Source organism: Gallinula chloropus, assembly GCF_964237585.1.
Source record: "Gallinula chloropus genome assembly, chromosome: 3".
Taxonomy (NCBI): Eukaryota; Metazoa; Chordata; class Aves; order Gruiformes; family Rallidae; genus Gallinula; species Gallinula chloropus.
This window is the reverse complement of record NC_140087.1, coordinates 97,654,230-97,679,416: the sequence shown is the minus strand read 5'-3', so window position 1 is coordinate 97,679,416 and position 25,187 is coordinate 97,654,230. Positions and strand designations below refer to the sequence as shown.

At 41.6% G+C, this 25,187-nt stretch overlaps 1 protein-coding gene across 1 annotated transcript in view; it reads left to right on the top strand.

The window, feature by feature from the left end:
* LRRC1 (leucine rich repeat containing 1) overlaps positions 1–9,301 on the top strand; it is a gene marked incomplete at both ends in the record, with an annotated part of 72,393 nt that extends 63,092 nt beyond the window's left edge. The window contains 4 exons of the mRNA XM_084262441.1: positions 4,483–4,598; positions 5,515–5,687; positions 7,219–7,355; positions 9,143–9,301. Coding sequence (XP_084118567.1) covers positions 4,483–4,598; positions 5,515–5,687; positions 7,219–7,355; positions 9,143–9,301 — 585 coding nt within the window. The remainder of the gene's footprint in view (positions 1–4,482; positions 4,599–5,514; positions 5,688–7,218; positions 7,356–9,142) is intronic.
* Between the last annotated feature and the right edge of the window lie 15,886 nt (positions 9,302–25,187).

Below are 25,187 nucleotides of genomic sequence, written 5' to 3'. Positions count from 1 at the left end.
CTAATAATAGCGAATTGAGCAGTTTCTTCCACCTCTAAATGATTCTATGCGTGTGGTTAACTCTATTTTATCTGGGGCCAAGAAAAATTCTGGCTTTGGTTTGAATCAAAAAAAGGCAAAAGTTACAACACCCTAGAAAGGATTTCACTACAAAATAGGAATTGTATTTAAATTCCCAGTGTATTTGTCTCAGTTATATAAGCCTAGTTGGACTTTTTGATGCTGATGGCTGTACTGAGAGTTGAATAAAAGAGATGTGTCACTGGACTTTTAACTTGTCACATGCCAAAGAGTAATTGTTATAGTATTTGTCTTAATGTCTTTTTTTTTTTTTTCTTTCATTTATCATTGCTTATACCTATGGGAAAGATGCTAACTGGTAAAGGACAGCAGAATGTTTCATAGCTTTTGAGCAGTTGCCAGGTGCTGCAATCAAAAGGTGTTATTCAACTGAAATAACTTGAAGGTGTTCTAAGTTTCCCATTTTTAATCTATGGTTTGACTTGAAAGCACTAAGGATGTACCATTGTAATCAGTGAAATTGATGGCAGGGGAGTTGGAACTAGATGATCTTTGAGGTTCCTTCCAACCCAAACCAGTGTGTGATTCTGTGAAATTTGCTCTTTGGTGGTGATGACTGTAACTGATGGCTGGGCTCAAGGGAACAAGGAAATGGGAATTTTTGGGAGGGATCTAAATGGGAAAAGAGGATGACTCTGCACACTCCTCTTGGGTTTACCTACAGAAAACCTCAAAGGTGTCATCAGCAAGAAAAAACAAATGGCAACCATCAAGTCAGGTGATCAAAAAATATATAATTGATAAAGGTGTCAGAACAACAGTCAGACAGTAGAGGAATCAGCAGGAGCATTGGCAGAGAAGTGATATGGTAAGATTTACAGTTCTGGAGGATTATTTAGGATGGACTGGCAGTGGGTATGTGGATATCAAAAAAAGCAGGAGGCTGAAGTGGTGAGCGCTGGTCATGATCAGGATGTAAAGAGGAGTTCCAGCAGCCGGGCTGACATCCTCTCTATGTATGCCCAAGCCTTACTGCTTTTCCTGAACAAGGAAGCTGTTAGGAAGATGAGCCTTAGAGTGAGATAGAAGAGCAAAAAAAAAAAAAATCCTCCATGATCTTAGAGTTTTGTGGGAGCTCAGAGGGGTCCGAATGTTGGTCATTCTTTGAAGAAGGTCCACCTGGTTGCGATTACGCAGTTTTGTTCAGACTCTGCAGTACTGTAAAATCATTGATCTCAGAATTAACACTTTATAGTTGTGATCATTTTCTCCCTGACTGATGTGTGGGTCTTGTTTTTGTGGTTTTGGTTTTATTTTTTTATCTGGGCTGACTGCTCTTTGGAGATGGTGGGAATGAGACAAGTTAAAGATTCTAGAATGAAATAATTCTCAGGAGCGTGACTTAGACTGGACAACTCATTTGAGACCTTTTCCTGATGTCTAGCTCACTACAGAAGAATGCGAGGACTTCTTTAAACCTTCAGTCTTTGGAACAGTTACTCATGTGCCTAGAACTAAGCACATACTTGTCCCCATTAATTGAAGTCTCTGCTTGAGATGAACTGTGTGCTTAACTGTTCAATGGGCTTGTGGTCTCAACTGTGTACTTAGTGCCTATTTGGTGGTTTGGCAAAGTCTGTTGTAAGCATGTGATCAAACCCTTGGAAAGCATGGCTCTTTGTCAGCTAGTGACTCTCAGCCAAACCGGCGGTGTTCTGATGCCATGTTACTTCATGGTGGTCACAGTTCCTTTCAGCATGCCATTTAGTGTGTGCACTTTGCCTCAGTGGTATCACTTCGTGTTTAGGTTTCAAGTGTTGGACCTGATGTCTTTCTGTACTGCTGGATGGGTGCCATCTTTTCTGAAATGACAAAGTTTTGTGGTTTTTTTTAACTGTCAGCTTGTCTTCCTTCTCTGTGATATCTCACCTGATGCTGCTTGTTAGATGCTTCCTGTGTTTTCTGAAAACAGTTTCATTAAAAAAAAATAATCAGTATCTTCTTCCCCTCTCACTACCCTATTGAAAAAAGGTCTTCACTACCTTGGATGGAAACAAAACCTTTGAACAATTGCCTATTCGCTGATAGAGCAAAGTTAAAATAACTGAGGTTAAAATAGCTTAGGAGTTCTAACCCTCTTTGGCAGTAGAAGAATGTATGTTGTGTCTCCATTTGTTGGCATGCTCTTGTCCAGTATGGATTTAAAAAAAAATGAATTGAACATCTCTTGTATTTTCTTAATTGTTAGCCGCTTGGAAAATTATGGGTCAGGTAAATTGATAACCCTGTAAGTATTACTCAGTCCATGGTCTCCTGTTACCTTTCATTAAACTGCTTTAAGTGCATGTCGATGCAGGCCGGCTGGTTCCACTGCTGCGTTTTTCCATTGTCACAAGTACAGACGTTTTGGTCTCATCAGGGCTGCATGGCTTGACTTTGTTTGGCTCAACTGTTTGGATCTCCATGCTCCAAGACTGAGTAGCGCAACGTTCATTCATGGGAAAGCAAACACTCTGTGTACGGCCAGGGCATCACTTGCCAGCTCATCAACATTCACTAATTGTATCTCTTGCTTTTCACAGCTCCTCATGTTAGATACACCAATTTAGACACTTAGTATGTATGTGTGTGTGTGTATCTATATATTTATTTTTTTCCTACATGGCACTGTATTCTGTGAATGTGTCAAGGCACATTAGTTAAGAATCAATACATGCTTTAAAGTCAATAGCAGAATTACTGCAGCAAGATGTGTTTGCTCACTGTTTGAGGGCTGGTTCTTTAGGGCTTTGATTCACAAGCTAAAATGGCTATCGAGATTGCTGCTCCTAGGCCCGTGCAGGGCTGGGAAAGCCTATACTCTTGTGAAATAGCTGCATTTTAGAGTGCAATGATTTAAGGGAAACCACCCCAGATTTTGTTTAGTTAGGAAAGTGTTGTGGTGTAACTTTGCGTTGTAAGTAGCTTGTGAATCAGAAGCCTTGAGCAGCTAATACAAAGGAAGGTGAGTAGGGTATAAATGCTCCATTTGTTTTATTGTCTAAGTCACAGTCGCATCCTTTTAATTGTTTTTGTTCTTTGGTAAATAGCATAGGTTAAATTGACAACAGTTTGACTAGTGGAAAATCTTTTGTGGTATTTGTCAGTAATCTCAAAGTTGGGTGTGGACTAAATTGTGGATTTTGCAAAGGCAGATTTGGCAGGTAGAACACATAAATAATTTCAATTTAGATTTGGGGAGTCCTGACCAAGGTGTAGTGATACGTTTGCTATATTGTGACAGAAGAACCTTCTTATATGTGTGCAACTGTAGAAGTCCTCTAATTTTTAAACACAGATCTTTCACAAGATTTTCTGTATATAGTTAGGTTCTAAGTCTGCTTAACTTGAAAGCCTTAAAGGGTGTTGGGATATTTCACTTCTTATACTTGGAGTAAGGGAACAAGCTTATTTCTTTTTTCCTTTGTCATGGTGAGTTTTGGAACTGGCAAACAAACAGCAGTGCTTTTTGAAGCTCTGTATGATAAGCAAACAAAGGTAAGTTTCCTTTGTGAATGAGAACAAAGAGTGCTTGAAACAGCTTTCCACTTGCTAAAACACATAATCTCGGTCTTTATAGCAGCATTAATTGCCATCTGGAACAAAAAGGTGGAACGAGAGTATTTTTTTAATCAAATATAGAGGGTTTATTTTTCTGAAAACAGGTACCCTTGATGCAAAATGTAGATATTTTCTGGGTAAAACTGAAAAATACCATCTTTTGCACCAGTAATTTACCTTGGGAATGCAGATGCTTATGTTTGGATAAATTGGTAGACAGAAGATGTTAGATTAGGTTGTCCAGTTCACATGGCAATCATCTTGAAATTGGATGCTTCTAATAAAACAGGGCATCAAAGATGTTACTCATAAAGTCTTTAGGTTCTTGTAAACTCTTCATTACTCGTGGACTCAATAAATGTTGGGAGTTGATTGGTTTATTTTGCACTCTGCCTTGCCTAAAGCCCATTGCACTTGCTTGTATCTAAAGTTACTGTGTGGAAAGAGAGAATTAAATATAAAACATAGAAACTAGACTTTCAACTAGAAAAAGTTGAAAGTTAAAGCCAGTATATTTTGTGAGGGCTGTCTACAAAGTGGTATCTGGTTAATGATCCCTTCCTGGTGTGAAAGGCTCTAGAATGTAGGTAGAACCTGACCTGTTTGTAAAGATACAGGTTATTCACAGGTACACATGTTCAAGAAACTGCTGCTACAGACTTGCTTCAGGTCAGACTTCTTGTAAGCTAACACTTGTTTTCAGTCTGTACCTCGGGGTGAAGTGCCTGGCAGGCATTGCAACTTGAATGTGCTATGACATATTATGTGACCCGTACTGCATGCCTTTCTTTATACTATTGTACTGCAACAAAACCAGACTTTTTTTTTTCTTTTTTTTTTTTTTTTCCCCTTCTAATATAGATTGGGGGGTGCTGCAGTCTTAACGTCTTTTCTGTACGTGACAACAGATTATCTCGAATTCCCTCTGAAATTTCACAAGCCACTGAACTTCATGTCCTGGATGTTGCTGGAAACAGGTACGAGATTCTTGTATTGTCATGTTCTTTGCCTGGATTTACTTAATTTTTTTCTAACAACAAAAGTTACTACATCTAAGATGATGTAACAAAAAAAAACCCAAACCTTTTGTGTTGCTGTTACTGTTGAAATGGTCAATGGTCTTCCCCCATGGCCCAAAGTAGCGTAACCTGTGTGTTGACTTGAGTGTGTTTTCTAGATTCCTTTGACTGTGAGGAAAAGATAGGATTGAAAAGAAACAACATACATACATCTCTGGATTTGTGTATTTTTTAATTAAAACTGAGAGTCTAGGCAGTGTGGTAGAGCTTCTGCTGAAACTGCCAGCCTTAGCGCCAGGTGACACCAACAGCGAGTGTCTTAGAGACAGAGTGCACGTAACAGATAATGCCGCTTTGACCTTGTGGCTTCTCGTGACTCTCCGTTGGTGTGCTTCAGACTGCAAAGCGCAAAAGCAAGTGGATTGAAGCATAAACCAGCAACTTAGTTCAGTTGCTTAGGAGAAGGTTAAATGAGGAGGGTGGGGTGGGGAAGAAAAAAGACTAAGGGGAAAAGCAAATGACATCTCGCCTATGCAATGTGCTTGTCTCATAGGCACTGTGATATTTGTGTTCTGGCAATTGTGTATACATAAAGCTCCAGATCAGAAGCAGCTGACTGCCATCCAGGGCCTTTTATTGCACTAGAAAGAGCTCAGCATTGTTATCTGTTATTCACAGCTACAGAGAATTATGGTATAAAGTAAAGCTGCAGATTCTTTTTAAAAGAAAGGGGTAGTTGGATTTGATGACTACTGCAATGCTGTCTATTAGAGGCACGAATCTCAATCCTGTTTATTCCAGAATTGACTTCATGACCACGTATTAACACTCCTAGAGATTGCCCTGACTATTTTACTTTTCTCTTTTGAACTAGGCTGACGTATCTCCCCCTCTCGCTGACTACGTTAAAGCTGAAGGCTTTGTGGTTGTCTGATAACCAGTCCCAACCTTTGCTGACGTTTCAGACTGACACAGACCCTGAAACAGGAGAAAAGATTTTAACTTGCGTATTGCTTCCTCAAATGCCTTCTGAGCCTGGTTGCCAAGGTAAGTGCCTGGAGTCAGCTTTTCATTACGTACAGAAGTACTTCTTTGGTTACTGTGTTGCCTGTTCCATAAAGATTTGCAAAACAGGCTTTTTGAAATACATGCATAATCTCTAATGAGCGAAGTTCTAATTTGATTTTCACTTTTAAACTTTGTTTTTTTTTAATATTTTTAATATTCATACTATTTTTTGATAACATGGCTCTGAGTGTTATTGAAAATACAATGACACCAGCTGCAGTAAATAAAATACAGACCTGGAAGAAGAAGAAAACTGAATCATATAATTATTCTGATGCTTGCCATTCCGCAAGCAATGGTGTCCATACTTGTGTACGTTGATTATACTCCTTAAATACCTATATAATTATTGAAAATTGGTGGCTATCCTACTACAGTCTTTTTACCGGATGAATAATTGCATAGCCAGTAGTAAGCAGTAGACATTTTAGTTTTTAACAAGCTAATTTTCTTTGAAACAAAAATACTGTAAAATAATTTTATTTTATTCTTCAAAAGTGTAGAATGGCAATATAAGGTACTTTTACCTTTTGTTCTGCAACTTGCCTCTGAGTCAAGTGGAACCATCAACTCTTTTTCTGTGTTGGCTGGGTTGCTGCTCCAATAACTTCTACCTTGAGCTTTTATACTGATGTCTGAACATTCAAGAGGATTCATCTGAGCTAATACTTAAACTCTTGCTGTAAATATTGCAGAGTAATTTATCCCATTCAAGAATAGACTTTTAAAAGAAACCATGTGGACTCTTGTTCATTGAGTACAAATGGTGCCAGAGGAGAAAAGTTCAGCTGCAGATATCTGTATTGTAGTGACCCAAACTTACCTAGATTAATTCCACTCTTTCAGCTGGAGCAAATAGGAACCATAAAAGCAGAAGAAGTGTAGAAATGGCTCTGGTGTGTCAGCTTCTGAATTTTAAGAATGCAAATTGCACTAAAAATTAAAATAAATAAGTGAATTAGCTCCTTTAGATTTAGAGAAGACTAAGGTAGCTCAAGAAGAGCAACTGAGTCAGGCTAACTTTCTCTGAAGGCCTCACCACTAGAAATCAGATTTCTTCCTCTCCAAATGAATCTCATGGCTCCAAGAATAGAAGGTTTGAAATGAAGATTGTTAGGCATGTTTGCCTAGCAATACTGAATAAAAGAATGAGGTCAGTAAAAGCAACAATCCTGTGTTATGGAATGGAACTGCCTAATGTCAGGTGGCAGCCCTGATGCAGAAGAAAAGCATGTGTAGTGGCAAGTATATTAAATTATATAATCTGTGTTCTAAAACTGCCACAAGCCTGAAACAGTGCAAGTGCAGAAGTTTCTCATGTACACAGAAACTGTTTATGGTGTGTACTTGATAACAGAAAAATAATGCAAGATCTGTTTTCTGTCAAAAAAAAAAGTCAATTGTAAATCCTGGATGAGTGATTGGTTGGATATCGTGGTTATTAACAGTAGAGCATGTTGGTGTTTTAGGCCTGCTGTGGATCTCTAGTTATGTTTTGCTGTTCTGGCAGATAACCTACCACGATGTGGTGCACTGGAGAGTTTGGTAAATGAAATGTCAGATGAAACATGGAATGAGCGGGCAGTGAATAGAGTCAGTGCAATTCGCTTCTTAGAAGATGAAAAAGATGAAGAGGATAACGAAATGGTATGTTTTCCAAGCATTTGGATGCCTGCAGATACTGTGACTTCAGTGCAAAAGTATAAAAATTTCTGAGCTTTTTGCTGTAAATATTTCAGCTGTGACCACGTGCTTTTGCCTGTTTGTAGCAGAAACTGTTCATGCTGATTGCTGAAACTTTTCATATTGACTTAAAATGCCTTTTTTCTTTTCTTTTTTTACCTCTTCCTTTTTCTGCTTTGAATATAACTTTTATGTTCTGATGCAAGACAGTCTTTGTTTTATTTTGTTTTCCTGTATCTACTCAGGATATTTTCTTTCCAGAAACAAGATAGGATCTTTCTCTGCATCTGTGAAGCTTTGCTGCCTGAAAGTATAGAGGGTCTAACTTAGGATTCTACCACTCTGGCATGTGTCTCCATTAAGCTTGCCATTGTTTGTGTCTCTAATTTATAGTTCCAATCTTCTCTCTCTCTCTCTCTCTCTCTTCCTTTTTTTTTCCCCCCACCATTTGCATTGCAACAACCGTAGTGTCCATAAAGAGCAAGAATGTTGCTCATTAGTTTCCCACTTAAACAAAGGATGTGGGAACATCTGTCACTGTACTTATAAGACCTCTCCATTAAGTTGGACTCTGCACGTTCGGAAGATCAAAATGTAATGTGATCCTTAGCTTTAATAACTTTCATTAACAATTTAAACTCTTTGTGAAGATTAACACTGCTTCAATCAGATTTTCAGTGTGCTTCTCTGATGTTCTAAAAACTTGCTGGTGGTCCTCATTAGAGCTCAGCTTGAGATGCTTCAGGGCACTGTCTGGATTGTAGGACCCTAGAAACATGGTCTTATTTTAAAAAGTGACTGTAAAAATTCTTAGTAGAGGAATGTTTATTTAAGTTTTAAAGTAAGGTGGTTACTTAATCCAAAGCAGCAGAAGCTAAATGTCTCTGATGCACGTGGTTCGGAGACTGATAAGGAAGTTCAGAATGATGCTTCTTAATAACTGTGCCAACCTGAGAATGTCCATATAATAACAAGGGCTCAGGTGTTAATGAGAACTGTTTTCAGTCATGGTATTACAGCTGGACTTGAGACAAGAACCTTTTTAGGGGAGTTTTATGGTCCTACTGGATAGGAGGAAGGGCAGATTTCCAAAGCAATGCACCCATTTATGGGACATCAGTTCTGCTGTAATCTGCACAGTACACGTGTATACCAGTGAAAAGTAATTGCATGTTTATATGTGTGCAATTACAGTGCTCTCTTTGTCTCTAACCTGGATGCTAAGTGGGGTTTTCATAAATTCTTCTTCCTTTCAAGATATTTGTTCTCAATTGACTTTGAGAACCAAACTGTGTGGCTGGAAGGCATACAGAGCTCTACATAAACATGTATTTTCACTTTGAAGAGATCTTTTGGGACTCTTTCTAAACCAGCTGAATGTTTTTTGTTTGAAATGTGATCTTAAATCACTTGGATGGTTTTTAGGGGGAAAAAAAATCATCCCAATATTGATGAAAGAATCTTCACTGCATAACTTGTAATTGTACTTCACTTGAGTGGCTTTCAGATTAGTAGGTTGAGAGAGGGAAAAATTTTGCTCCTAGACAGTTGTTGAAACCTCTTTCACTGTCTTGATAAACAAGCAGCTATGAAAATAGTGTTCAACTTAGAGCATCATAGTTTGAAAAGGGGGGAAAACAGTAAAAAAATCAATACCTAATATTTGGTATGTGAATATTAAAGCCTTGAAAGTGTGTGTTGTTTTTCAAAGAGACGAAGGCAAAACCTCTTATTGCACTGTTTATTTTTAGAGGACACTTCTAAGGCGAGCCACTCCACACCCTGGAGAATTAAAGAACATGAAAAAGACAGTGGAGAATTTACGGAATGATATGAATGCTGCTAAAGGACTGGATTCAAACAAAAACGAGGTCAATAATGCCATTGACAGAGTGACCACTTCTGTGTAGAGTTTCATCTCCAGGTTTTACCTCCTGTGTCTTCCCCTGCTGTTGAAATGTTCCTGTCATCTTCTGGGACCTCACTGAGCCCCTTTTTGTTTTTAACCAGAACCTGATTCATCATCTCCATATATGTGAAAAGTGCTGCCCACTGGAAGAAAGTGCCTTATTTCATCCAGGCAGTCAACCAATAATTTCCAAATCAATATTGTAATTTTAATAGTGCTAGGCTTTTATAATACACTACTGTATGCAGAATACAATATTTTTGTCTTAAACACAGGGGAAATAATGCTTTTCTTTTCCAGAGTGCTGGGATATCTTTTTTCCCCAGTGGCTGGATGTGCTGGTGAGAAATATAGTTTTGTGGAAAATTGATAACACTTTTTTTATTTTTTTGGCAGCTCAGATGGTGTAAATTTTAAATTTTTGTATAGGACTTTCATAACAGAATGATGTATTTCATTTTTAAGAGAAAATTTATCTTGAGCGGTACATATTTTAGTATTTGTGGATGAGAACAACTTTCATGGACAACTGTATTCATTTGTTTGTACCACCCATTGTGCCTTACTGTGTCGTGTATGTCATATTAGTCTTAAATATAACAATTCTTGAGGAGAGTGAATAGATTTAAACTTGGTCTTCTGTTTTAGATGCGTTTTTCCTTTTGGACAATAATCTGTTGGGATTTTTACAGCAGAAAACATATGTTTATATCATGGGGTCTTAGGTTGTGAAGCACAAATGTTAGTTTTGTTGTGAACAGAATTGAGATTTAAAATGACCAAACTGCTATTGTTCGTACATAATGCACTCACACTTTAACTTAGTTGTAATGAAACATCTTGTTTTGGATGCCATGTTGCAGTGCAGTCACTAGAAATTCCTGCTTCCCTTGTGGGGTTTTGTTTTGATTTTTTTTTTAATTTTAATTTTTATTTTTAATTTTATTTTTAAAATGTGCCATCTGTAAAATAACTTGAAAAGCAGCACGGTAGGCTTTCAGAAGCACGGTATGAAGCTAGTTTTATGTATTACACAAGAAAGCATGATCCTTTAAAGTGCTTTGGTGGTTTTATATAAATATATAAAACCATAATAAAAATATAATCTTTAAAAGCTTCAGTAGATTTATTGTATCATTAAAATAGTAATTAAAGTATGTATGAATTAATACTGGAATTTACTATCATTGTTACTGTGTTGCACTTCCAGTGGTCCAGTGGGGATTTCAAGGTCTTGTTAAATCTGTGGGTTCTGGTTTGTTTATAGAGGTAAGTATTAACTGAGCTGAATTCAGTAAATAACCATTTTGCAAAAGGCTGATCAAGAATGGTTTTGATGACTCTGGGGTCCTTAATGTGCCATAAATTAACAAAATTCACTAATCATTCCGTTCAGGGACATGAGGAGTCTTGAGTTCAGAGCAAAGGTTTAATGTATTTAGCAGGGAGGTTGGACTCGATGATCTCTTGAGGTCCCTTCCAACCCCTACGATTCAGTGATTCTGTGATGAGCTAATGTAGTGAACCCAACTTTGAACAAAATGAAAGACCTGATGCATTGTCTATAGCTAACCATGTCCCTTCTTCTGCTGAACATTGCTTCAAGTAAGCATAGGTGGTTTGAGGGCTTCTAGGAGAACATCAGAAAGGAGGAGATCTGGGAAGTCATAACAAGTCCCGTATTAAGATTAATAACTGTGATATTTGATAGTTGTTTGTAGTTTGACTTTTTAAAAATTTTGATTTGAAGCTTTTCCAAAAGGCACTGCTTTCTTTTTGATGTCGGACAAGTAGGTATGGCAAACCATCTCCAAATATTAAATTATAACTTGGCAAAATACATTCATTCTTACGATTTCTTCTCATCCCTAAGATTCCTTATTTAAACTTTCATGCATCGTCTCTTTGCAGAGGTTGCTGGAGGTTGATATAATCACAGAACGGGTTGGGTTGGGTTGGGTTGGGAGGAAGATTCATCTATTTCAAACCATCCCTGCTGTGGGCAGGGACACCCTCCATTAGACCAGGTTGTCCAAAGCCCCATCCAGCCTGGCCTTGAACACTTCCGGGGCGGGGGGGGGGGGCAGTCACAGCTTCTCTGGGCAACCTGTGCCAGGGCCTCACCCTGTTTGTTGTTAATATCTAAATCTACTCTAAGTTTAAATCCATCATCCCTTGTCCTATCACTGCATGCCCTTGCAAACAGTCCTCTAGCTTCCTGGAGGTGTTAGGTTAGTTTGGGTAGGGTGGTTTCATTCTTCCCAGGGCAGAGCTCTGCCTGTCATTCTTGGTAAGCTGCTCTTAAAACAGTAAGAAAATGAGGGGTTTTGATGCTATTGAGTCCAACCTTTGGTAGAATTTTCTTTTTAAAGTACTTACTGAGATTGACACAGCAAAAGTTTAAAAATGTAGGAAACTGTGCCCAGAGTCCAAGTAAACCTTGAGATGAAAATGAGTTCCTAAAAAAGACAGAGCAAAGCCAAAGGCAACAGGACTCTGTGCTCCATGGACAGATTTTCATTTGGAGGCTGCGGTTTGTTTTGTTTTTAGTATCTGCTCCAGTTGTAAGGGGCAGAGCTCCCTCAGCTTGCTGAAGTGAATGTTTAAAGCCTGGCTTTGGGCCTTGCCTAACATGCCACCAATTGAAAATAATTAACTGCTTGTGTGCCCTTATTCCCTCCTGCTGAGGTCAGAACAAGACATAAATCTTGTTAAAGCTCTGTGATAGGTGCTTTGGTGCTTGGCATTTGCTTTCTGTATGCTCCAGCAGGCTTGTAGAGACTGCACCGCAGCCTGAAAACTAGCTGGAAGGCAGACACTACTTGCTGCCTTGGCTTTGACATGGAGTAACTGCTCAGCGATCACCTTTGTACTTTTAATAGCGGGATGAAAATTTGGTTTGGTTTCTCTGGCTACAGAGAAGTGAATGATCCAGGCTCCATGCCTTCATTTGGGACGCTTTCCATTCTTAGAGCCTGGACTGGCTAGTATTGTCTCCTGGTGGGCACCTTGGCCAAAGAAATGTCATATGAATTGCTTATTGAAGGTATTTGCCTCCATTCATTTGTAAAAGAAACTAAGTTGAGCTTGGAAAAGAGTCGATCTGAAGTTCATCATCAGACTGCCCTGCCGCTATCCCCAAAGGAGCACATCAGTGTTCCTTGCTTTTCACTGCATGCCATCTGTCTTCACCTCATGAATCTCTGTATAATGAAAGTCTGGATCCCTGTTACGTTTTTTTTCTCAGTGAGCACCTGGGGACATCAGAAAGAGGAGGTGTATTTTTCAGTCAGCCCTCACGCCACGTGGTGCTAGGTCTCATTTATGTCTTTTGCTTATGCTCTTGGGGTGAGGCAGTTCACGGTTGTGCTCTGTGGCAGGCAGTGCAGCCCTGTGTACAAATTAGTGTAGGGCAAGGAGTGCGTTTTTCCAGGCTACTAAAACCTCCAGGTATGACAACAGCAGCTGGTAGTATGGAATAATAACAGTTGAACTGTCATTTGTGTTCAGGGCTTGGATAGTTCCTCTGCGAGCAGTGACAAGTGGCTACCCTTACCCCAGAGTACGGAAAGTCTGGTTCACGGCAGCTTTATCAGGCAGGAGTGACTTGCATGTCATTCCACCTCATCAAGCCTCCGGCAGCCTAGACCCCAGCAGTCCCTCTAGTCTCACAAATGGTCCATATGTGTCCCATTTTATAAAGTGGGTTAGGTACACTTGTCCTCCCAACAGGGTCGATAAAGTTCCAGGCAGTTTTAACTGTATTTTATCACCCAAAAAAGCTACTGCTGATTGTTATGCTGAAGCAACGTGACCTTGAAAACATGAGCCCTCCCTTCCCAGGCTCCGTTTGGCTCTTTTCTCTTGCCAATGCTTTGAGGAGCCTGAGTAATGAATATAATTTTGTAAAGCATAAGTGTGTGTGTTGTTCCCCCCTCAAACCTCTACTTTTTTCCAATTGCTGTGTAAGTCTCCTGGGAGGCAGGTTTAACTCAAGGAGAGAAACACTACAAAATTTGCACGCTGCTTTATTAGCTGTAAACAGGTAACCAAGGAAAGCCAATTGACCGTAGGGGTGGAGTGGATTTAATATTAACCTGTCAGTTCCTGCACACAAGTTCTCTTTATTGAAAGTCACAATTCTGCACTCTTACAAGAATGGGGGGGGGGAGGGAAGGAACCCTCTTGATATCATTGTTTGTGCAGTTAGCATACAAACAGATTTTTCCATCCCATGTGTGTTGTTCCAGGCCTTTTCCAAAGCTTCCGTATAATTTATGTGTTGAGATTATTTTTCTGGCTTACACTCTACATTTATGATAATCAGTGTATAGTGGGAAAGGGCCTACTGGGAACTTGCATGCCACTGTCCTTTCCAGCAAATAACTTGTGTCCAGGACCAGCTGATCAGCCACTTCTTGTCTGATACTAGTATTGTCCTAGTGCTGGGGGAACCATTTTTAACTGATTAGCTACTTCACAGGTTTTAACTACTTGCTGCTCACAAATTCAGCTTTTGAGGAGAATAGTGATACCAGGAATTCAAATTTTTAAAATTACATTCTTTAGTGCACTGGTTGATCCTATCCTCATTCCCTGTAAATGGCTCCCTCCCACTGTGACTGAAGCATGTTATTTATCAGAGATTTTGAGACCTTTGTTACTGGTGAATTCACTGCCATTCTTTGGCTTCAGAAAATAAGATTACTTTAGTTTTTCAATTGACTTGATGAGAGTGTTCCCCATCTGCAATTTCTGTCAGACACAAGTTTGCTTCCTTGCTCAGGTTGCTATCAGAGAGGATGACAAAAGCTGACTGGTCTTGGCTATCAATATAAGCTTTGAGTGTTCCCTTCCTCCTGAACCAACTGTGACATTTTCAGAGGGACAGCGGCTGCCTCTCATTCTGAAGTGAGGAATTTAATTGATACTCAACCAACTGAATGAAAAATGTGAGGTTTTTCAAAGTGGACAGGCAGATACCTGGTTTGAGGACAGCTTTGTGAGCTGCTTTGCAGGAGTCATCTCCTCTTCTGGTGGATGTTAGAGACACTGTGCTTTATCTCCTGTTGTATGGTTCTTGTGGCAACAGGATGGCCAGGTGTGAGTTCTGCCAAAGCAGAGGGCTTTGGAGAGCTTGGTGTGTGTGGCTGGACTTATACTGTCTTCAGGAGCAAGGGTTCATGGCAGCCTGGAGCTTGCTCAAGGTGTACCTCTTAACACTGATGCTGTTGGTCTATTAACACTGAGATCTTAAGACAGAGCTTTTCCTTATGCAGGAGAAGTCCTCTCCTGAAAAGTACAGCATCGGTATTGTCTGTGGGAAGAACTTTGTAGCTCCTTGGTGGTGTTTTGAGAAGGGATTTAGTAAATATCTCTTGGCATTAATACCGGGAAGTTGACACATCATGCCACCTTCAACACTTTTTCTCTTTGTGCTCATCTGCTGCTGGATAATGCTGTCTTGACTGAAACCTCTGGATGTGCAGCTGGAAGCATGCTAACAGCTATACCAAAATATTAGCGAAGTTCCCTGCAGAAAACAGGTACCGACTGTGGCAACTTTCCTCAAAATCCACGGATGCTTGCATAGCTTGGGAGTACCACCAAACCCCAGCACCTCGAATTTCACTTTGTAACCGTCTCCGGAATAACCTAGAGACAAGACTTAACTCTTCGAGATGCGTTTTGTGTTGGACTAAAACTGTCTTCTACTGGTCCTGAAGCAAACTCAAACAAATTATGGGACTGTACTACAGATGTCAGCAGTTTGATTCTCCCATCTCAGCAAATAACTTGCCCGTTTTACTCAAACCCCAAATGAATGGGCTGCATGAAGCCATTTTGAAGTAATTCATAGGAAATAAGATTGTCCTGTATTTGTGGAAGATTAAACGGTGAACTACATGGTTATAAACACGAGTGAATTTTTCGGTAGTTTGTTTATAACATCATGGACTTCCACCAAGCAACTTAACACCAAATCAAAATCTAAACTAACAAAAAGTGATTATTTGAATGTTGCTACAGATCTTTTTTTCCTCCATTCAAAATTGGAGAGAACTGCAAGTGTAAAGAGCGTTTGCATAGTGTGGATGCTTTTAGGAAAACCTACAGCATTTTTAAAATTTATTTTTAAAGTGATGTCGTCAGGAAGTTTAAAAAAATCTTCCCTGCCTAGTTAGTTTTAAACTTAGATGTTCAATTACTAAGTCACGTGGTTAGTTTTAGGAAAGCTTCCCCATGGAAGGCTTGCTTTAATAATCTCTTTAGGCAGCTTTTATGCTGCCTCTTCTACACTGAAAGCATATTCAAGGATGCCTTTGTTTTTTGGCAGTGTTTTGTTTAGCTTTCATTTTTATTTCATGTGAATCACACAAAGCTCTTTTAGAGAGAGCCTTCTGTGCTTTAAAAAAGGGATGAATCTGAAATAGTTTTCAGTTAGTAGAATTCTGTATGTTATGTGTAGTTGAACTTAGAAGGAAGCGAATGTTTCTATTCTAGGAAATACATTTTATTTCCCATATTTACTAACAAAGCTATTTACACAAATCTTTTTTTAAATAGAAAAAGAGGTGAGAATGTGTGTTTGGGGTTTTGGCTTAATTGTAGTAGCGGGTCTATTACCTTTGAAGTATTCTGGCTTCTACTTGCCGATGGTGACCAGCTTGTTGCGGTAAGTGGGGTGTTTTGTATTGTCACTGTATGGTTTTAGTACGGCGCTTCAGAAATATGGGTGGTTTTCGTGTCTTGGCGTTTAATCTTAGGCTGGTTTGGATGCTTTTTCATTTGCCAGAATGATTTAGGGTGATACATAGCATTTGCACACATTTGTTGCCTGGAGGAAATTCATTCTCTAGAGGATTTATTAGCAAGATCTTATCGGAATAGACACCTTGTACTTTATGAGAACAATTTGTCCTCTTAACATACAGGGGTTTGATACAGAGGAGTATTTATGTTCTGAAGAGACCAACTCTGAAAACGTGAAAAACATCTTGAAAGGATGTAAAAAGGAGATGCTGACAAAATGTAGAAAAATTACCGGTTACCAATCAATTAAGAGTATTACTAATGAAGGCTGATGAAAATGTTATTTCCGTGGAACATAACTGATGAGGCCAATAAGTATTTTTCCCCAAAAAACATTTCTGCATTTGCAAAACTGGTGTTAGGAAGTCCAAAATGTCTAAGACGCTTCAAGTCCACAGACTGAATTCCCCTTCTCCCCTCTGTCAGCACAGGAACATATGGTGTACCCATATGTAAGAAGGGCCGGAAGGAGGGTCCAGGGAACTACAGGACTGTCATTCTGACCTCAGTCCCGGGGAAGATCATGGAGAGGGTCATCTTGGGAGCTATCATGCAGCACATGCATGATGGCCAGGGGATCAGGCCTAGTCAACATGGGTCAGCATGGGTTTACAAAAGGTAGATCCTGTCAAACTAACCTGATCACCTTCTATGACAAGGTGACTCACTTAATGGACAAGGGGAAGGCTGTGGATGTGGTCTACCTGGACTTCAGTAAAGCCTTTGACATGGTTTCTCACAGCATTCTGGCTGAGAAACTGGCTGCCACTGGCCTAGACAGGTGGACCCTCAGCTGGGTTAAAAACCAGCTGCATGGACGGGCCCAAAGGGTGCTGGTGAATGGAACCAAATCCATCTGGAGGCCGGTCACGAGTGGCGTCCCCCAGGGCTCAGGCCTGGGTCCAGTCTTGTTCAATATCTTTATCAGTGACCTCGATGAAGGGAGTGAATGTTCCCTCAGTAAGTGTGCAGACAACACTATACTGGGAAGAAGTGTTGATCTGACTGAGGAGGCTCTTCAGAGGGATCTGAACAGGCTGAACAGATGGGCTGAGACCAGTGGGATGAAGTTTAACGGGGCCAAGTGTAGAGTGCTGCACATGGGACATAACAACCCCATGCAGCGCTACAGGCCTGGGGGAGAGTGGCTGGAGAGCTGTCAGGCAGAGAAGGACCTGGGGGTATTGGTTGACTGCAGGCTGAAATTGAGCCAGCAGTGTGCCCAGGCGGCCAAGAAGGCCAATGGCATCCTGGCTTGTATCAAAAACAGTGTGGCCAGTAGGTCTAGGGAGGTGATTGTGCCCCTGTACTCAGCATCGGTGAGGCCACACCTTGACTATTGTGTGCAGTTCTGGGCTCCTCACCATAGGAAGGGCATTGAGGTCCTCGAGCGAGTGCAGAGAAGGGCAACCAGGCTGGTGAAAGGGCTGGAGGGCAAATCCTATGAGGAGTGGCTGAGGGAGCTGGGGCTGTTTAGCTTGGAGAAGAGGAGGCTGAGGGGAGACCTTATCACCACCTACAACTACCTGAAGGGAGGTTGTAGAGACGTGGGTGATGGTCTCTTCAGCCAAGTGGCAGGAGATAGGACAAGGGGAAATGGCATGAAGCTGTGCCAGGGCAGGTTTAGATTAGACATTAGAAAAAAACTTTTACTGAAAGAGTTGTCAGGGCCTGGAACAGGCTGCCCAGGGAGGTGGTTGAGTCACCTTCCCTGGATGTGTTCAAAAAAAGGGTTGATGAGGTACTTAGGGATATGGTTTAGCTTAGGATGGGAATGGTTGGATTTGATGATCTTCAAAGGTCTTTTCCAACCTTATGATTCTGTGATTCTGTGAATACTGTGCTGCCATTCAGCGAGGCCTGGACAGGCTGGAAAGCTGGGCAGTAAGAATGCAGATGAGATTTAATAAAAGCAAGTGTAGAGTCTTGCACCTGGGAAGGAATAACCGCTTGAATCAGTACAGGCTGGGGGACAAGACCTGTCTGGATGCCTACTGTGCGACCTGTTCTAGGGAACCTGCTTTGGCAGAGGGGTTGGACACAATGATATCTGGAGGTACATGCATCTCTCTGTATTTGCTACTAATGACTTTAAAACAGACCATTCTAATCTTTTTTGGGTCTCAGCTTCCTCATGTATAAAACACAACAGGAAACTTCCTACCTCACCTGGATAGCAAAAGGACCAATTATTTCCTATAAAATTCTGTAAGGAGAACTGATCTTTCTGTTACTATTAGGGTATTTGCCAGTAGCCTCTTTTGTCCTATCATACTGAATCCAATGAAAATGAGCTAATAAATTGGTGGAGGGTTTGTAAAGATATTTTTGGAGTACAGCTCTACTACGTGTTATTTGAGTTCTGGCAATTTTCACCCTGAGGGTGGTAAGCTTTTTGCCTGTCTAATACCCGTTATTACATCAGAGTAATGAGCTGGGGGCTGTGTGTATGTGTGTGGTGGTTTAGGGGGAAAAAGAGCTGGGAGGGGCTGTTAGGGGGGTAAAAAGATCCAATAAAAAGAGTTGAGTGGTCGCTTTGCACCAAAGCACAGCAGAGCTGTACCTTCCATCTCTTTCTTAACAGCAAACTCTGCGTGTGACTGGCGTCACTAAGAACTTGTATCATTAGCGCTGTGGCTGCTCTTGGCTTTGTCTGACAGGGTGCGAAGAGCCGGGCATAGGAACAGCCTGGCACAGGAACAGCCTGGCAGTCAGTCAGGCCAGCAACAGCATCCCTGGCATTCTCTGTTCCTCGCCTTACATTGCTGCTGAGCTCTGGATTAGGGCCCATACCTTCTTTCCACCCCCTAACCCTTTCTGTTCATCAAAAAGGATCGAGTTGTAAAAAATGAGGGTTAAGATTTGTTTTCCAGTAAGTGTTAGCCTAAGCTCACAGCAGCAGAATTCATTGGTTTATTTCTCCATTTTATTCCACGAAAGCATGATCCACAGGGTGTTTCGCTTACAACAAACAGGCACGTGCAAGTGTAGGCTAAAAGGCAATTTGTTTTTTTTTCTACTCAATCTTTTGCCATTGATATAATCAAACTTTGTAACTGCTGTCATAATTTCATCCACAGTATTGCATAGACCTAGCAAAAATGTGAGCAGCTCTTACCCAGAGTTCTTGTTTTGTTTCTATTTTACTTCCACGTTCTGTAGATCAAGAATAAATTGAAAACAAAAATCTCTTATTTACAGAAGATGGGACGTGTGGAACAGATGCTGGTTTTCCCTTACAGCTGTGTGTCAGTCTGAGGAGAAGCATCCTTGCATAGGAGAAGACAGGCAGGGGACAGGAGTGCCCTGCAGCTCTGCCGTCCTGGCTCTGCTGCAAGGGGTGTAGGGATGTATAGTCTACTGTCGGACATCATATGTACGAGAGGCTACCATGGCAGTTCATTATATGCCTAGGATGGTGAAGTGATTGTCAGCATAAGCTAATTAGATATCTATCCTGTTGTGCTATGTTAGTTCTTCAGCTTCTGTTACCTCCAGGGAATAGCTTTTTACTGGTTTTAGAGAATTTGGTGGGCTAGATTTGGGAGGCTGTTGTTTCAGAATAGGGATCGGTGTCAAACAAGGATGAGACGTTCCCTTGGAAGAAGTCAAAAGCTTCACTGTGGCTTTGTTTATTTTTAGAGTGAAATTGCTTTATGACTTTCTAATGAGCTTAAAAGTTTTCAGGGATTCAAACCGTCTCTGGAAATACCCTGAATGTAGTGAGGAGTCTCATTAGGTATTCTGACACAAACCAGACCAGTAGCAAACAATTTCAGCTAATATGCTATTTCCCGATCTGATTACAATTTCTATCCGCCTAGTTAATATTCATAGGAAACAAACCTTCTATTTAAGGTACGGTATGTTATCTTATTCAAGGCAAGCATCAAGAAATGCCAGGAGATATCCTGCCTTGTGTTTTGAATTGCCAGGGGATTTTGGAGCTGCTACCGTCGTTATTGTTTGTACTGCTTTTGCATTCAGTTCACTGCTGAGCTGAACCGTCAATTGACTCGAGTGTCCTGAGTGATGCAGTTCAGAATAACCAGAAATCCTGGCTATTTATCAGGGAACAGTGGTATCCTTGAGTGTTGGTGCTGTTCAAAATGTGATTTAACAGCAGATTCCTTATACAGGCCTATCCTGTCGCCTGTGTACAATGCAAATAATCCTTTGGTTTTGGGCTGTGATCTTTTCAAGACTCACCGAAAGGTCTATAGTATTTTCCAACGAGACTCTGCTATATTGTCGCTTTCCTCGTCTTTTCAGCCATACTAAAACGAAAAGCAGATAAGGAATCCCATGGAGAGCTCCTCCAGCAGCTGAAGATGAATCCATGTGTCCAGTGTGGACTATGGTGTCTTATCTCCTTCTCTTTGTCAGCATTAGATCTAATAGAGGCCATGATGTCTGGGGTGCTGACAACAGCAAGAAATCTCTCGTGTGTGTGGACTTCAGCATCTTGCATTAAAAAGGGAAAACCAGAACCTTAATGAATTGTTAAATCTGAATCAAATACCTGCTTAAGCAACATGAAAGTCACCACGTGCAGCTGATTTTCAGTGGTTTGTGTCCTCCCTCCCTCTGCCTTGTTGGAGCACGTGTGTTAACATATCTATCAAGATGGTGGCAGGCTGCAGTTCAATTTGTATCACCTTAATAAAGTGTAAAGACGAGTTTAATATAAAGTGTAAAAGGAAGGTAAAGATTACCATGAAAAATAACTTCAGTGAAATTGTGTAGGCAACCTTGACACTATTTGTATAGGAAGAAGAGAGGTGGGTTTTTTTTTTTGATGTAAATACATAATGGGTGAAAACTGGACCATAATTACTTTGAAAGCCAGCAAACATGAAAGTATCAATTTGGTATCCTGTCTTCTATTGGAACTGTTCAATAAACGGAACACTTCGTTTAATAAATAGTGACGAAGGGAGAGACGACTCAATAGGTTTTGTAACCCTGGGATAAAATGGTCACTAAAGGTCTAAGTGCTCTTCTTTGTTTTTTCATAGTACAGAGTATGACATTATCGAAGACTGTTGTTGATCATTCAATTCTTCTTTACAATGCCTAAGGTGGGCTTGTTGCCAGGCTCGTGTAAGTCCCTGAAGGCTTCCGCTGTTTTCAGCAGCCTTTGCTTGCTCTTTGTATCACCGGTGTTGCCCGTTAACTGGCAAAATGTGTCTCTGGGACTAAAGGTACTTCTCAAGGTAACCAGGGGAAACCCCAGTATGTATGAGATGCTCAAATACCTCGCAGAACTTGATAATTTCTGCACGTGCTTAACTTCTGCAACTTTCTTAAAATCTATTCATTGCCTTTTTTTTTCTTTGTCTTTGTGTCATCTTCCTCTCAGGACTCTATTAAGTGGCTTCCCAAGTCTCCTAAACTGTATGGTGGCCATAACTGGAGCTCCCAGGGCTCTCGCTGGGCCTCGTTGAAAGGAAAAGAAAGCTTTCATGGTGGTAACCTGTACAAATTCAGCTCTGCTAATGGAAAATGGAGGGAAGGAAGGATCAGTCCTGAGCAAGAAGCAGAGGAACTGGAGGATCCTGATGAGGATGTAGGTAGTTTCCTTGAAGTCAAGAAGGACAATGTTGTGTGTCTGTCAAGAAGCTATAACCTGCTCCAAGCGCGGTGCTGCTGAGCACTTTTGGGCTATCAGGAGGTGTCCCTGCCTGTGCTTTCATGCCCTTGCTTGTGCAGAGGGTTCAGAGTCACGTTCAGTGCTTTATCCCTTCCCTGTGCTTGCAATTAAGCAAGGTTGTGAGCAGCACTTGAAGCTCAATGTCTCAGAAGGTCTGGATGGTTGAACGGTGAGGTTGCAGTGCTCCTCCAGCACAGCTTTAGTTTTTGGTAACACTCGTCCAGGGTGCCGATGTCTGTGAAAGCCTGGATGCTGCTTTTGTTCTAACTTGCACTTACCAGGCATCTGTCACCTGGGCAGCACCTTGGCTTGGTCTAAGCCTGGGAGGAGGAGGTTGTCATCTCACTGTCAGACTTTCAGGGTGTTGCTTACCAGTCATTCCTCTGGGTGTTTGCTGGGAGTTGCAGAGGAACTGAGGCTTCTGCTCCTCTGCCAGGACCTCCTGTCCCGTCCCAGCCCCTGACTGCTGCTGGTTTGTTCCTTTGGACCCTGCTCCCTGCCCTTGTTCCTGGCCTCTCTCCCTGTCACCCATGGTGCTGCAGCGTTGCTGATGTGTTTGGGTTAGTCAGCCTGGCACCATTATAGAGGAATCTCTCACAAGAGAGGAAAAGATAATTAAAGTTTTATGTGAGTTAAAGATAAACAAATTCCCTTTTAATTTTAAGTGAAAATAAGAAGCGATCATGCCTTGCTTGCTCTCCCTGGGGTTGGTGATGCTTCTTTCCATCCCAGAAAAGAGATTGTGAGAAAGCTCTAATATAGATTGAAAAATCATGTCCGGTGGGGTTTCTTCACAGCTGTTCATGGTAATGCTGCTGCTTTTTATTTCTGGTACTAAACTCCCAAGCTTAGGAAGACATTTAGGAGTTTTACTTTCAAAGGGGTTGACCTTTATTTGCTGCCTCATTTTACTGACTACAGAAGATGGAAGGATTATGGTAATATGAAGATCTGATTCAATCTTACCAATCAAATTAAGGAGCAAAACCCAGCTAAATATAAATAAAGCATCCATAAAATGTGAAGAGAATTCAGACATCACAGCTGAATTTTATTTATCCACCTTCCCAAGCGTAACTGTGTCATGGTTTAACCCCAGCTGGCAGCTGAGCACCACACAGCTCCTCACTCACACCCCCCACCCACTGGGACCGGGGAGGGGGGAGAATCAGAAGAGTAAAAGTGAGAAAACTCGTGGGTTGAGGTAAAGGCAGTTTCATAGGTAAAGCAAAAGCTGTGCACACAAGCAAAGCAAACCAAGGAATTCCTTCCCTACTTCCCATGGGCAGGTAGGTGTTCAGCCATCTCCAGGAAAGCAGGGCTCCATCACCTGTAATGGTTACTTGGGAAAACAAATTGCCATGTTCCTTCTTCCTCCCTCTTTGCCCAGCTGTGTATGCTGAGCATGATGTTATATGGGATGGGATATCCCTGTGGTCACTTGGGGTCAGCTGTCCTGGCTGTGTCCCCTCCCAACTCCTTGTGCACCCCCAGCCTACTCGCAGGTGGGGTGAGAAGCAGAAAAGGCCTTGGCTTTACGTAAGCACTGCTCAGCAATAATGAAAACATCTCTGTATCAGTTATGGTTATTGACACTGTGACCAGCACAAACCCAAAACACAGCCCCATTCTAGCTACTGTGAAGCAAATTAACTCCATCCCAGCCAAAACCAGCACAACTGGAAGCTGGAAAACATCGTTGTGTTTAACTGCGAAACTTGTCTGAAGCTTTAATTGCTTGGTGGATGTGTGTTAACTGTGTGCTTCTCTTTTCAAGCCCCTGTGGTTTATCTAAGCATAGGGAGACATTGTCATTTCCTTGCTACATCTCAGCGTAGCTATGGCCTAGAGCCAGACTTCAAGGCAGGCTTTGGGATGCCTCACCTTTTGGTGCTCTCACAGGGCATCACAAGATTTGTTTGGGTATATGTGAGTTGCATATGCTTGCATGTGCCAGTGAATCCAGAGAAAGGCTGTATGAACTAAGTTCTCCCTGTTCCCACATTTCCATCTGTGTTGTGGGAAAACCATGCCCAGAGAAATAATGGTAAAAAGATGCTCGTACATTTGCTTTAAAAGTTGCAATTTGGCATTCAGTGTAATAATTTCTAATGTACAGCAGTGTGATAGGAAGGAACAAATTCAGTTTATCACGGGCAGGGTCTGGGTATCAGATAGGTATTCTCCTTGCTGTCTCTGTGTTTACCTTTCTTTATCTTTAACCCCCAGGAACCCGTTTCCAAGTTTTCCGGCAGCCTTTTTGATACCGACAATAGCATGAGGGATCAGAGAAACACCAGAACGGGTCTCCAAGAAAAGCACAAGTCAGCAGTGAAAGGGAAGACTCTGCCAGGGACTAACATGAAGGCGCAGTCGTCCGTCTCGGCAGCAGGCAGCGAGAGTGGCCGGTTCCCGGAGGAGTTGAGAGCGGTGGACGTGCCGCAGCCTCCACTGAAGGTATCGAGTGCTGTGTGGCTGGGCTCGCTGGCGGGTGCTCTGCGTGTACGTGGGCAAGTCCAAGTCTGCTTCTGGTGCAAGGCAGTTTATAAAGGATGCAAATAAGGGAGCTGTTACAAGGTAGATACCGTGAGACTCACCTGTCACAGAGCATAAGCTGAGGTTTGTCCTTGCTCCTGCTGGCTTATATGGGGGAAGACAAAGACCTGAAACATGGTTTGTAGCCATTCGGTACTGTCTCACTTTGTATAGACAGCTTTAAACTGTTTTAAGGTCAAGCCCAGAGTGTGTGTGGGTGGGCACTCTGAAGCTTTCACTTAGTCCATGACGTAGGATAGAGGCGTGGCCTTACAGCACAAAAAAGCCTCCATCCTGTGAAAAACAGTGGTAAAAATTTATCAGAGAACTGAAAGAATTGGGATGAGGTTTATGGACTAAGCTATTCTCTGAACTCTAATAGATCCTGTCTTGCCATGAGGAAATGTGCCTTATGGGCTAGCTCCCAAGGGTGCCCCTGTACAGATAACCCCTCTGCTGACTGCCTGTGGGGCAGGACGGAGGAAGGGGGCTTTGGGGAAACAGCCACAGCTCATCAGCTGTGCTCAGGCTATAGCAGAGATGCAGAATTGTGCTGCACCCCTGGGGTTGTGAGATGTGGTACTAGGAGGTCAGCCTCTTCTCGCAGATTAGTAACAATAGGACAAGAGGGGATGGCCGCAAGTTGTGCCAGGGGAGGTTCAGGTTAGAAATTAGGAGAAATTTCTTCTCAGAAGGAGTGGTTAGGCATTGGAATGGTTTGCCCAGGGAAGTGTTGGAGTCACTGTCCCTCAGAGTCTTCAAGGAAAGATTGGCTAAGGTACTTAGGGGCATGGTTTAGTTAGTAATATAGGTGGAAGGGGAACAGTTGGACTAGATGGTCTTGGAGGTCTTTTCCAACCTTAATGATTCTGTGATTCTGTGAAAG